General features: G+C 47.5%; 1 protein-coding gene across 1 annotated transcript in view; it reads left to right on the top strand.

The window, feature by feature from the left end:
* The window catches only part of AKAP8L (A-kinase anchoring protein 8 like), a gene marked incomplete at its 3' end in the record, with an annotated part of 80,829 nt that overhangs the window by 52,911 nt on the left and 13,659 nt on the right, over nt 1–14,259 (top strand). Inside the window, exons 7-9 of the mRNA XM_082256657.1 lie at nt 973–1,045; nt 1,124–1,265; nt 2,417–2,522. Coding sequence (XP_082112783.1) covers nt 973–1,045; nt 1,124–1,265; nt 2,417–2,522 — 321 coding nt within the window. The remainder of the gene's footprint in view (nt 1–972; nt 1,046–1,123; nt 1,266–2,416; nt 2,523–14,259) is intronic.

The raw sequence follows: 14,259 nt of genomic DNA, 5'->3' as shown, positions 1-14,259 counted from the left end.
TTCACTCTTTCTCCCTTTAAAGCAAATCTATAGACAAAACATTTTTTGAGGGTTTTTTTTACCATCTGTGTCCCATTGGGGAAATTTACCTTCACTTCCTGTCTCATAGCCAAAACAGGAAGTGAGAGTAAATCCCTGCAAATTAAGGGAATCCCTTGGTACCCCCTAGGTCACCAGAACTAGTTCGCCCCCGAAGTAGTACAGAGTCGTGTCGCCCCAGTGTGAACCGACTCTAAGGATAATGGTAAAAAGGACAAATAGAGAGGGTGGATCTCCCTAACTAGGGTACAGAGAGCAATCAAAACCTGACAGATGTTCTAATCCCTCTCCACTTTATCCTAAACAAAAAAAGTTTAGCCTTTTAAGTTAAACTTAATAACAGCCAATTTTAAAACCCAGTGATATCATTACTGGGTGTGTCTGCTACTCATTGCTCAAGTTTGGTGGAAATGGCTGGCAGGCTCCTGTAATCATCAGAGCACCCTGCCTCTGGTCTTTTTCAAAAAGCATTATGTGAAAGAACACATCTCCAGCATCCCTTTAGAATTGCCTACTTCTGTCTGCTGTCCACTGGGTAATACAGACTTTAGCTGTGAGGTCTGCTGATTGGTTGTTTTTGATTAAGCACATCTAAATAGATGCCAGGGATTTGTTCTTCCACAGAAAGCTTTGCAACAAAATGATTGATGATAGGGAAAGCCCATACCTTTTAAGAAGGGGGCCAACAGGAGAGAAGTGATTTGAGGAATGACTGAAGTAATTTGGCCAGGAAATGAAAGTGGGCTCAAGGTAGCTGTTGCAACTTTAATAAGGGGGTTATATTGTGAGGAATCAGGTGTGCAGGAAATTGAAAGTGATCCTTTTCAACACCGCAGAGGACTTGCTACAAGTTTGGGGGGGGGGGGGGGTTAGACTGGAATTCAGTTTTAAGTTTGACTTGTCTAAGTGGCTCAGTTACTACTTGTTCTACAGAACAGAAACAAATGCCAACCAAGCAACAGCAGGAGATCCAGAGCAGACGCCTGCGAGACAGGATGGTGGAGAGGTAGGTGACCTAATACCAAAGGAAAGCAGAGAGGACTTTAAACCAGTAAATATAATCAAAGTTGTGTCTCTGTTACAGGATACAGTTTGTGTGTTCTCTGTGCAAGTTCCGCACCTTCTACAGTGAGGAGATGACCAGCCATCTGCAGAGTGACTTCCATAAGGAGCATTTCCGTTATGTGGGGGGGAAACTTCCCAAACAGTCAGCTGACTTCCTGCAGGTATAAATGACCCTCCAGCATGTTTCTACTATTCAGTTATCTCATCAGATTAAACATGACACATCTAGAAAGATCTTTGCCCAATCTGGCATACTATGGTTGGATCAGAACAGGATTTGTTTAATAGGCCTTGTTTTCACCAATTTCCTGCTAACTGACCGTTGCAGTTTCCCCATGAGATAAATTAAGAGAAGTATGGCGAAAGTTTTTTTGGCCAGACTTCCCTTCTGTATCACAGGAGTGCATTTATTTATGGCCTCCTGTTACCCAGATTCAGCCGACAGCAGGTTAATGTGTCTGATCTAGCTCCAAGTAAAAGGAGATCTCACAAAACATGAAATAATATGTACCTAAAGTGGTAATAAAGGTTTGGCTTTAAAAAAAAAAACATGTTATACTTACCTGCTCCGTGTAATGGTTTGCATAAAGCAGCCTAGATCCTCATTTCCTTGGGTCCCCCACTGGTGCTCCTGACTCCTCCCCTTTGACCAGTGCCCTCAATGGCAAGCCGCTTGCTGTGAGGACACTGGTGCGTGCTTGCTCCCAAGCCCTGCTCTATGCATCTATAAGACACATAGAGCCGAAGCGTGGCCCCGCCCCCGCTCTCTCTATATTAGCTCACTGGCTTTGATTGACATTGGTTATCACTGCTGTGTCAGGGCAGCTTTGTGCATATTGCTAGATCAAGAGGGGGCCATGGGGGGAGCAGCACACAGAAGGTTTTATCTTCATGCAAAGAATGCATGAAGGTACAAAAAAAACCTTCATCCCTTTACAACCACTTTAACTATATTGGCATTTGGGGGAAAAAAAGTCAGTCTTGACTAGTTCTCTCTAGCTACAGGCTTGGTCTAAAGCTAAAGGTTCATGTGGGCTACTCCTGTGGACCAGTAGATTATAGTTTAGTGATATATCAAGCCAGCAATGTATTCTTTTTACATTTCTGAATTACCATTTCAAGAAATTAGCGCACAGTTGATAGTATTCAGTTAAACATGTAAACTGCAAATATTTTCTATTTATTTCCCATGTGTATTGGCCCATTGTAATAATAATTATTGCACCCAGCAATAAAAGAATTTGTTAGGTATCAGTGAAGACCAAACATCAGAATCACATGCATCGGTCTTTCCCTTCATCTCCTCCTTCAGGAATATGTATCGCACAAGACCAAGAAGACTGAGGAAAGACGTAATGCTATTGAAGACCTTAGTACCACAATTCAGCAAATTTACCGGGACCAGGATCTTACCCAGGGTAATGACAGGTTTCTTATCTGTTTTGCCTACGATTTATGTGCATAGACCATATGAAGATGATAAGCATCCATAGGCAGCTATTTTTGCCAAGTATGATATCACCATAAGGGCAGAGTGTGCCAGAGGATCTGCTAACCTTACTGACTTATTTAATTGGGAGAGAAATTGGAAGGGGGAGGCTGGCACCTGTTTATCAGGAAGGAACATTAGTTGTGGGGACAGAACAGGACTTTAAACCCAGCTGGCCAGAGGTGTTCAGTAGAAGCCATGGACATGTGAAGGACTGAATTATGCCTATGGGTATAGTTAAAGCCCAATTTCAGACATTGTATGTATTTATTTTTTTATTAGGGGCCAAGAGAAAGAGTATATTAAAAAAAAAAATCGGACTGCAATTCGGATTTTCATTCAAGAATTTTCCCCACAGTACTTCTATTCTGCCACAAGACAACCCCCAGTCTTCTGGTTTGAATGACCCCCATCGTCCGTTATTGTCATTGTCCCACCCCCCAAGAGGGCATTGCCACAGCGCCCTTCATTTATAATGTAATGCAAAGAGCATGTGAGTACTGCTCAGCAGAGAGGACCACCCTGTCCCAGAGAAGAGGCATTGAGAAAAAAAGACCCAGTGGGTCACATAACTGCTCTAAGGACATCTAAAAAAGGCACTTATGAAGGAAATTAAGCATAACAAATCGCTTGCAGGGCTAAGCCTGAACAGTGAATCTGAGTGGTTGTTAACCAAACATGCCTTATCCAAATCATGCCGGCTTTCTGTTTTCATCTGCCTGAAAAAAGGAGCACAGTGACCGGATCAAGCTTTACTTTTTAGCCACGTTAAAAACAAAACAAAAGTTTTGGCATGTTTTAAACGTTTTTTTTTTTTTATAGCAAAACTATTCCACACGCAAAAGCTTATGGCTCATAAAGCCAAATAGCCGCGTTTCGCGTGAGTGTTTGTACAGCTGAAAAACTCCTTTTCAAACCCATTAGTTTTAGGGGTTTTCCGGCCAGAAAACACTGATAACAGCCTATTGCCCAATACACACGTACCGACTGTCGGCCGTAAATATTCGGCCGGCGACCGATCGGCCGATTGTAGGCTTGTTAGTATGATGCTTCCGACAGAGCATTTTCGGCCGAACAGAATCTGTCGTGCAAGCATTACATTTTATGTTGGCCAACACCAGAACGGCCAATTGTTCGCCAGTCAGTACAGATTTCGGCCGACAGACAGCAGATTTGCAAGACTGGGCATGCTCAGAAAAGAAAAAAGACAAGGAAAGTTAACCATCACATGACATCACTTCTGCAGTCGGCTGTTGTTGGCCGACAAAATTTGTGTGCAGTCTTTTGCAGTTTTCAACAGACACGACAGCCCTGGACAAAAGACGGCCGATCGGTACGTGTGTACGGGGCTTATGTCTGCATGGACACATAGGATAGCATGCTAGGGAGTTTACTGGCTGCAGAAAAAAATGCCTGAAGTCAAAAACAGCAGCTGTAAAAACATCCAGTGTGCATGTATATGTATAATCAACTTCAAAATGTGCATATAACTTAAGCTGAGTATATCTCAGGATTTACTGATTGTTTACTGTCCCACTGATTTCCCCAAAAGTAGTTCAGCTTATCTTTGTGTGATCAGTTTGTTACTTCCTTTGGGTGCATTAAAGGTTTTTCATACATACATTTCTCTGTCGCTCATTGACAGACATAGTCCTCTTTGATTCTCATCAATAGGGTTATGCTGCCTCTACAGGAGTAGGACTAGGCAGAAAGAAAAACGTTCTGGCCACACCTTAGGGGCAGTCCCAGAGGGTATATCGTCTTCCTGTCTAGTCAGGAGTAAGGACCTAAGTTCCTTGCTGGGATCTCTGGTCCTGGCAAGATTTTTTAGAAAAATTTTTTCTTTTTAGGTAGTTTTTTTGTCTCCAGTTTTCCTGTGAGATCTTCAAGCAAATCACGCCGGATCTGGGCGACGGGCTGGATGTTGAGATCCAGTGGTCACCCCAGCCGGCCTACGAGCGTGCGCAGACCATAGCATTACGCTTGGTCGGCCGCGACACATTCAAGTAAGTATGCGGGACCGGGCGACGGGCTGGATGTTGAGATCCAGTGGTCACCCCGGTTCAGCCTACGAGCGCGTGCAGACCATAGCTCCGCGCTGGGTCGGCCGCGACAGAGTCCAATTGGAGGGACTGACCTTGCGAGTTAAACGTCTCGCTTGGACGCCAGGAACCAGAGAGTCAAGGCGTCCGGATTGGTCGACAGCCCCCCACTTCGGTGGAGAGGGTACTGTGAAGAGAGGGTGCCGTCAGCCGGTATGGTGAGTAAATGTTCCCCCTTCCCCCCTGTGGGGTCTTTGGGATACGGGCCCCTCTGTGTATGGTCGGATCTTTTCTGACATTAAAGTTCCCCCTTGTAGCCTATGACATGTTCACATATCCCCTGTGATAGTGTAATCTGGTTTGGGAGCTGACACTCCAGCAGGCTTGGTTTGGGAACTAACACTTTAAACAAAACTCGGTTTGGGAGCTGACACTCTAGCAACCTTGGTTTAGGAGCTGATACTTCAGCAAGCCTTGGTTTCTCTAGCACACATAGGAGGTATAGCCTACCTTAGATCGCCATACTCCCGCAGGCCGACAGGCCGCCATCAGCTGTTTTCAAAGCATGCAGGCCGCTGTACTGGAGGAGCCATGCTAGATCGGCAGTCCGCCGCCATTTTGTTGTAGACCGCATGTCTGCATCGTCTACACAAGCCGCCCGCAGGTCACGCAGGCCGCCATTTTTTCGTAGCCTATTGTCTCCTGCATGGGGGCGGCCATGTTTGATGTGCCCAGCAAACCTCGAGGAGCAGCTGGGAACGCCGGAAGGCGTACACAGGGGGCGGAGCCACTTCCTTTCACCCGGGAAACCTAGTGCAAGACTTCCCAGTCTGCACAAGATAACGCTGACAGCAGTTTTAATAAGAAACTTCTTTGCATCTGGTGGTGAGCCCTTGGGGTCTCTCTCTTTCTGTGGGGGTCCAAAGCAGGTACGCTGAGGGGCGCTATTGCGCTGGTGAATTAAAAAAGGTATTTTTTTATTTTAAAAAAAAAAAAAAAAGTTTTTTCTTTTTTACTGGCAAAATGTCCTGGATTAACATGGACCCTGCCACACATGTATCTCCACCTGATCCCCTCGAAGTGGCTGCAGGAACCTCCAGTTCCCCACTTAAATAGTGAGTCATTGTCAGCAGTTTTGGAACTTTTTTTCTATCCCGAGTGGAATTGGCTTGTCAAGGACAGGGCGCAAGGAAGCGACCCCCGCCTACCCCCATTCCATCTGAAACTTCAGATTCAGAGTTTGAGCTTATTCCTGCAGTTGCAGGTACCTCATCTGGGGTTTGTGACTCGGGTACTGTCTCTTCAGACAGTGAGGAAGATGTTTCGGCATCTACCATAGCCTGAGAGGAAGCGTTAGTAAACACACTAATTGTATCTGTTCGAAGGTTACACCATCAGAAGTAGCTGATACTGAGATCCCATTTGGTACTAATAAACGCACCAAAATGGCGAAAGTATTTCCCTTACCCAAGTGTTTCGGTAGTGTAACTAAGGAGGAATGGGGTCATCCAAGACGAGCCCTACTATTTCCTAAACGCATTAATAGGCGTTATCCGTTCGAGGAATCACTCCTCAAGAGATGAATAGTACCATCTGTGGTGGATTTTCCAATCTCCAGATTGAACAAAGCTACGGTTATCCTATTGGAGGATGATCGTAAAGTGGAAGCTGTGTCTCGCGCCATCTTTTCCCTAATTGGGTCAGCTTTCAGACCAGTAATTGCTATTGGTCTAGAATGGACCAAGTGGCTTAGAGGGGAGAGATATCCCCCAGGCGGTATCAGATCTGGTGGAACAGATGATACAAGAGTTACAGTTTGTCTGCGACATTGCACTAGACGCCACTCCACTATTGGGGCGAGCATCAGTTTTCAGCAGTGGTCCTCAGGCGTACACTGTGACTAAGATATTGGTCGGCAGACCAAGGCTCCAAGGAAGCTTTGGTTAAATCTCCCTTTTCAGGGTGTGCGCCTATCTTGGGGCCAATTTAGATGAGATTATTAAGGATCTCACTAGAGGAGAGGGTAAAGGATCCCGTCTTCTTTTTCCGCTCATAAAAGTTTTTTCAGCCCACGGGAAAAGAAGAAAAAAAAAAAAAAAAAAAAAAGCAAACTCCTCCAAAACTCCTTCGGGAGGTTTTTTTATAGGGCGCTGGTCGGGCAAGCAAAAGCCCGGCTCTTCCAGACCTGAAGATAAGACTACTAAAGCCTGAAGGTGGGCCCCTGCCCATAGCTGGGGCAGGGGGACGTCTTCGCCGGTTTCCGGATCCATGGCTTTCCAGAATCTCGGACAAATAGTTCGCGAGGTCAGACGGTCAGGTTACAAGATTGTATGTCAATCTCTCCCAGTGCGATTCTTCCTTCCAATATTCGACTATCCCCGGATCGCTTAAGAGCTTACGGGGGGCAGTCACGGATTTAATGCAACAAGGAGTGGTGGTCCACGTTCCTTGGACAGAGCATTTCAAGGGTTCTATTCGAACCTTTTCACAATATCCAGAAAAGAGGGCAAAGTGCGTCCAATTCTGGACTTAAGAGCACTTAATCTTTTTTGTCAGGGTACAAAAATTCAAGATGGAGTCCATTCGCACAGTAGCGGCCTCCCTGCATCAGGGGGATTTTCTGGCGTCCATAGACATCTAGGATGCCTATCTTCACTTTCTTATTTATGCAGGACATCTTCGTTTCCTGCGTTTTTCCGTAGAAAGAGTACCATTATCAGTTTCTGGCGTTACTCCTTGGTCTCGCCTCGACTCTCCGGGTCTTCACAAAGGTGTGGGCCCCAGTCTTGACGTTGTTACAACAACGAGACATATCAATTCTAGGTCACCTAGACGATCTTCTGCTCCGTGTGGAGTCTCCGCAGACTCTATTACTAAACTTAGAAATCACCATGACCTCTTTGCAAGAGTTCGGGTGGCTGGTAAACCTGCAGAAGTTATCTTTGGTTCCCACCAGAAGGCTGGAATATTTGGGTCTAATTTTAGACACATCCAGGCTTGCATGAGGGTCCTGGGTTTGATGGTGGCTTCCTTTGAAGCAGTACCAGTTGCCCAGTCCCATACCCGAATCCTTCAAGGAGAGATTCTTCTCAAGTGTAACCGAAATCCAGATTCCCTGGACAATCGGATCCGGCTGAGCGAGCGGACCAGGGAGTCCCTGGTCTGGTGGTTTCGGTCTCCGATGCTCAGCCAGGGGAAGTCATTCCTACCAATATTTGGACGCTTATCACCACGGATGCCAGTCTATCCGGGTGAGGAGAAATTCTCGGCTCAGGGGCTTTGGTCCCTGGAAGAGTCCAGGTTACCGATAAATGTATTGAAACTGAGAGCGATCAGACTTTGTCTGATTCACTGGACCGAGCAGCTCCAGGGCAGCCCGGTTCAGATCCAGTCGGACAATGCCACAGCAGTGGCTTATGTCAATCATCAAAGGGGCACCAGGAGTGTCCTGGCGGCCATAGAAGTGGCCAGCATTCTTCGTTGGGCGGAACGAATGTTCCAGCTCTCTCTGCGGTATTCATTCCGGGGGTGAATTGGCAGGCAGATTATCTCAGCCGTCAGATTCTGGATCAAGGGGTATAATCTCTTCATCCAGGGATATTCCACCAACTGTGCCCCCGTTAGGGCACTCCGAATGGGAGCTGTTGGCATCTCAGCTCAACAGGAAAGTGCGGAGGTTTGTGGTTCGTTCCCACGATCTTCTAGCAGACACCGCAGACATGCTGATCGCCCCGTGGGGGCAGTATCAGCTACTTCCCTCCTCTCAAGTTACTGCCGAAGCTTCTTCGCAGGATAGAGGTGGAGGGAATTCCAATTATCCTGGTAGATCAGGACTGGCCTAGTCGGCCTGGTACGCCGACCTGGTCAGGCTGGTCACAGACGTTCCTTGGCGACTTCCTCTTACGGAGGATCTGCTGTCGCAGGGACCAATCTTCCATCCTGCTTTACGATCGCTGGCTTTAACGGCCTGGTTATTGAGACCCAGGTGCTGAAGGACAAGGGATTGTCAGCTTCAGTTATTCCTACTCTAGTTAAAGCAAGGAAAGCGACTTCCAGAAAGATTTATCATCGCACATGGAAGTCTTATATTGCGTGGTGTGAATCCCTTGGGTTCCCTCCATGTCTTTATTCGGTAGCCCGAATATTGGCTTTTCTGCAACAGGGAGTTGAGCAGAAGCTGGCCTTGAGTGTTATCAAGGGTCTGTTTTCAGCATTAGCTATCTTCTTTCAGAAGGTTTTGGCTACTCATTCCTTGGTGTGGAATTTCATCCAGGGGGTGCGACACCTGGCTCCGCCAGTGCGCGCGCCGTTACCATCCTGGGATCTTAACTTGGTGCTGTCGGTTCTTCAGAAACCTCTTTTTGAAGATATCAGGGAGATTCCCTTGCTTACTTTATCCCAGAAGGTGGCCTTCTTGGTGGCTATCACTTCTGCACGCAGGGTGTCAGAACTGGCTGCATTATCCTGTTCCCCATATCTGGTGGTTCATAGGGATAAGGTGTTCTTCATCCGAATCCATCCTTCCTTCCTAAGGTGGTTTCAAGGTTTCATTTAAATGAGGACATTGTATTGTCCTTCCTATGTCCTAAGCCCTATCATCCTCGAGAATTTGCGTTTCATTCCTTGGATGTAGTTCGGGCGATCAGGATATATTTGAATACTACGGATTCAATTTGTAAGACGGATTCACTGTTTGTGGTCACGGATGGCCCTAAGAAGGGGTTGCCTGTTTCTGCCGCGACCATCTTTAGATGGATCAGACAGACGGTGGTATAGGCTTATTCTATTTAAGGGTCGGGATCCCCCGTTCCCTGTTAAGGCGCATTCTACTCGGGCGCTTAGTGTTTCCTGGATCTTCCGCCATCAGGCGTCAGTGGTTCAGGTTTTCAAGGCGACTACTGGGTCGTCGGTTCATGCCTTTACATATTGTATAAGGTTTATGTGAGGGCATCGTCAGATGCCTCTCTTGGCCGCAAGGTTCCTGCAGGCCGCGGTTTGAGGAGACTGTTGGTCTACCTCGAGGGTTTGTTGGGTAGGTCTCATCTGTTTGCTCGATGAGTCCCTTGATACTTCTGGTTGGCTCCGGTTGGGCCTTCTAGATTGGATTTTGATTTCCGTCAATCCCACCCCTCATTTGTGGCACTGCTTTAGGACGTCCCTATTGATGAGAATCAAAGAGGACTACGTCTGTCAATGAGCGATAGAGAAAATTGGATTTTTGTAAGATCTTACCGTAAAATCCTTTTCTCTTAGCTCATTGACAGACGTAGTACCCGCCCCTCTATCATTGAGTTGGGTTGGGTTAAATTCTCTGACACTGCTTTGTAACAGAACTGATTCCCTGTAGCAGACAGGAAGAGGATATACCCTCTGGGACTGCCCCTAAGGTGTGGCCAGAACGTTTTTCTTTCTGCCTAGTCCTACTCCTGTAGAGGCAGCATAACCCTATTGATGAGAATCAAAGAGGACTACGTCTGTCAATGAGCTAAGAGAAAAGGATTTTACGGTAAGATCTTACAAAAATCCAATTTTTTTGTTTTTACAGTAGTTTTTAAAGTTATTTTCTCTAGCGCTCATTGACAGACGTAGTCCTCGGTGATACACCACCTTCGGGTTATGTTGCCTCCACAGGAGCAGGACTAGACAGGAAATTAAAAAGCTCTGGCCACACCCCAGGGGCAGTCCCAGAGGGTATATCCTCTCTCTCTCTGCCTCAGCAAATCAGTTATTTTCTGTCTAGTTAGGAGTAAGGACCTAGATACCTTGCTGGGATCTTAGGTCCTGGCAAGAATTTTTTCTTAAAGGATTTTTTAGACAGCTTTTTTTTTCTCCAGTGTTCCTGTGAGATCTTCAAGCAAGAAAGCTGAACTGGGCGACGGGCTGGATGTTGAGATCCGGTGGTCACCCCAGTTCAGCCTACGAGCGCGTGCAGGCCATAGCTCCGCGCTGGGTCGGCCGCGACAAAGTCCCATTAAAGGACTGTCCACGCGAGTTAAACGTCTCGCTGAAACGCCAAAGACCATGAGTCACGGCGCCCGGTGGAGAGGGGTACTGTCAGGAGTTGGTGCCCGCCTGGTTCCGGTATGGTGAGTAGTATGTTCCCCCTTTCCCCCTGACGGGTTTTGTGGTGAACGCGGGCCCCTCTCTGTATGGTAAGATAGAGTCCCTTTCTATCCTACAACATGTCACAGATCCTCCTACTTTGAGTGTGATTTTATGTGTGCAAAAAGCCAGGAGGCTTGGTTTGGGAGCTAACAATCTAATTGTATACATGTTTTAAAGATGTAATCTGTGGCATTCTGGGAATCTTATGTGTTAAGAATAAGCTACCTACCAGTCAGAAGTCACGGACATGTAGACTGCCTTCCTAATCAGATCTCCAGCTATTAGCAGGCCTCCCGAACGGCCATGCGGTCCGCCAGGGCCGGTACCGCCAACCACGCCATATCCCCATGCAGAGAGAGTGTTGTGTGCCCTGCAGCACACCGCTATTCAGTACGGGCCGCCGCCATTTTTTTTGCTGGATCGCACGAGCCGCCATTTTGGCGTAGCCTCGTGTCTCCAGCATGGGGGCGGCCATGTTTGAGGTGATCCAAACACCTCGTGGAGCTTGGGGGAGGCGCCGGAAGGCGTACAAAGGGGCGGAGCCGCCTCCTTTTTTCCTGGGCAGCCAGCCAAAAGACTTCCTGTTTGTCAAGACAGCGCTGTAACCTGTTGCAGTTAAACTCTGAGCATCAAGTGGTGAGCCTGGGGGTCTATCTCTCTCTCTCTCTCTCGATCGATAGGGATCCCTAGCAGGTAACACTAAGGGGCTTTTGTGGCGCTGGGGGTCGAAAAAAAAAAAAAAAAAAGTTTTATTTTTGAATTATATTATCCAGGAAGTAACTGGAATTATCATGGACCCTGCCACACATATTCCCCCACCTGTTTCCCTCGAGGGGGCCACGGGACCCGCCGGTGCACAGAGTATAGAGTCATTTACAGCAATTTTGGAGTCTATGGTGGCTCGGGTGGAGGCGGCCTGTCAGGGACGGGGGTCAAGGAAGCGACCCCCGCCTACCCCTATACCATCTGACACCTCTGACTCAGATTCAGAGGTGGTCACGGCAATTGCAGGTTCCTCTGCAAGGGCTGTTATCCCAGGTAAAGCCCCCTCAGACAGTGAGGAGGACGCTTCTTCTCCTGCTATTATTCAGGAAGAAGCATTGGTGGACGCACTAGTTGTGGCAGTGCAGGAAACTTTAAAACTTGAGGCTTTACCGGCAGAGGCAACTGAAACAGAGATTCCTTTTGGTACTAATAAGCCCATCAAGACGATGAAGGCTTTTCCTGTACCTAAATGTTTCGGTAATCAGATTAAAGGAGAATGGGAGCATTCTAAACGTACCTTTACTATTTCCAAGCGTATTGCTAGACGCTATCCGTTTGAGGAATCCATCATTAAGAAATGGACGGTACCACCAGTCGTGGATCCGCCTATTTCCAGGCTGAATAAAGCCACGGTTATTCCAGTGGAGGACACTTCGTCCTTTAAGGATCCGGTGGATCGAAAGATGGAAGCAGAGTCCCGCACCATCTTCTCTCTGATAGGGTCAGCTTTTAGACCAGTAATTGTTATTGGTCTAGTTTCCCAGACACTTACGGAATGGGCGAAAATGGTACGCCAAGAACTTAGGGGAAAAGATATTCCCCAGGAGACATCTGATTTGATGGAACAGATTATACAAGGGCTACAGTTTATCTGTGACGCAGCCTTGGACACTACTCCCTTATTAGGGCATGCATCTAAGACAGCGGTGATCCTCAGACGTGTGCTGTGGTTAAAATGCTGGTCAGCTGACCTAGGTTCCAAGAAGACCTTGACAAATCTCCCCTTTCAGGGGAATCGTCTATTTGGGGCCAACCTAGATGAAATCATTAAGGATGCCACTGGGGGCAAGAGCACTTTTTTGCCACAGGCTGCTAAAGCTAAGGGACCTCGCAACAAGCGAGGACCTTTCTTTACCGCCCATAAAGGGCGCCCGGCTGGTACTAGCGGGAAAGGCAAGACTCCTCCAGGAGGGTTCAAGAAGGGGACCAACCCAGCCAAACCCGAAGCAAAGGAGTACACAGCCTGAAGGTGCGCCCCCACCCGGTTTCAGGGTGGGGGGACGTTTTCACCGGTATTTAGGACATTAGATCGAGCATCAACCACTACTACCGGTGCGATTCTTCCCTTCCAACATTTAAGTACTACAGGAAGCGGTAGTTACCGTTCCCTGAATAGATCTTTTCCTTTACCTTTTCCCAAGATTAGTCCCGATACCTCACAGGAATCGGATCTGGTTGACCAGATAGGCCAAGTAGCCTCTAGTCGGGTGACTTCGGTCCCTGAGGTTCAACCAGAAAAGATCACCTTTCCTGATAACTATCAGGTATCTGATAAATGTGTGGGAACAGAAAACGACCAGACTTTCTCGGATGGTCGGGGCCAGATACCTCTAGGGACGCCTGGTTCAGATTCTATCAGCGCCAGTGGTCCTAGAAATTCTAGGCTGGCCTCCTCAAGCCGGCATGGCCGACTTGGACATGTTAGTCGTACACGTTCCGTGGGAACTTCGTCTCAGGGAGTGTCTGTGGTCTCAAGGACCAATTTACCATCATGCTTTACAGTCGCTGGGTTTAATGGCCTGGCCATTGAGACCCACGTACTGAAGGACAGAGGTTTGTCAGCTTCAGTTATTCCTACCCTTATTAAAGCAAGGAAAGCGACTTCCAGCAAAGTCTATTATCACACATGGAAAACTTATATTGCGTGGTGCGAATCTTTAGGATTTCCTCCACGTACCTATTCGGTGTCTCGAATATTGGCCTTTTTGCAACTAGGGGTTGAGCAGAAGCTAGCCTTTAGCACTATCAAGGGTCAAGTTTCAGCATTAGCAATCTTCTTTCAGAAGCCTTTAGCTACCAAATCCTTGGTGCGGAATTTCATCCAGGGGGTGCGGCACCTGGCTCCTCCAGTCCGCGCGCCCTTACCGCCTTGGGATCTTAATTTGGTTTTGTCGGTTCTACAGAAACCTCACTTTGAAAACATCAGGGAGATTCCCTTGTTTACTTTATCCCAGAAGGTGGCCTTCTTGGTGGCTATTACTTCTGCTCGCAGGGTGTCAGAACTGGCTGCATTATCATGCCAGTCACCATACCTAGTGATTCATAGGGATAAGGTAGTACTTCATCCTAAGCCATCTTTTCTTCCCAAGGTGGTTTCAGATTTTCATCTGAATGAAGATATTGTACTACCTTCCTTGTGTCCTCAGCCCAAGCATCATCGGGAACATGCGTTGCATTCCTTAGATGTGGTTCGGGCAATCAGGGTATACCTGAAAGCTACGGAATCATTCCGTAAGACGGATTCACTTTTTATGATCACGGATGGCCCCAGAAAGGGTTTGCCTGCATCTGCCGCGACCATTGTCAAATGGATTAGACAAACGGTGGTACAGGCTTATTCTATTAAGGGTCAGAGTCCTCCGTTCCCTGTTAGGGCGCACTCCACTCGAGCGCTCAGTACTTCCTGGGCCTTTCGCCATCAGGCGTCAGTGGTCCAGGTATGTAAGGCGGCCACCTGGTCGTCGGTACATACCT

Source organism: Pelophylax lessonae (genome assembly GCF_965119305.1).
Source record: "Pelophylax lessonae genome assembly, chromosome: 4".
Lineage (NCBI taxonomy): Eukaryota > Metazoa > Chordata > Amphibia > Anura > Ranidae > Pelophylax > Pelophylax lessonae.
Note: the sequence above shows the minus strand (reverse complement) of the source record. Positions and strands in the feature narration are given on the sequence as shown.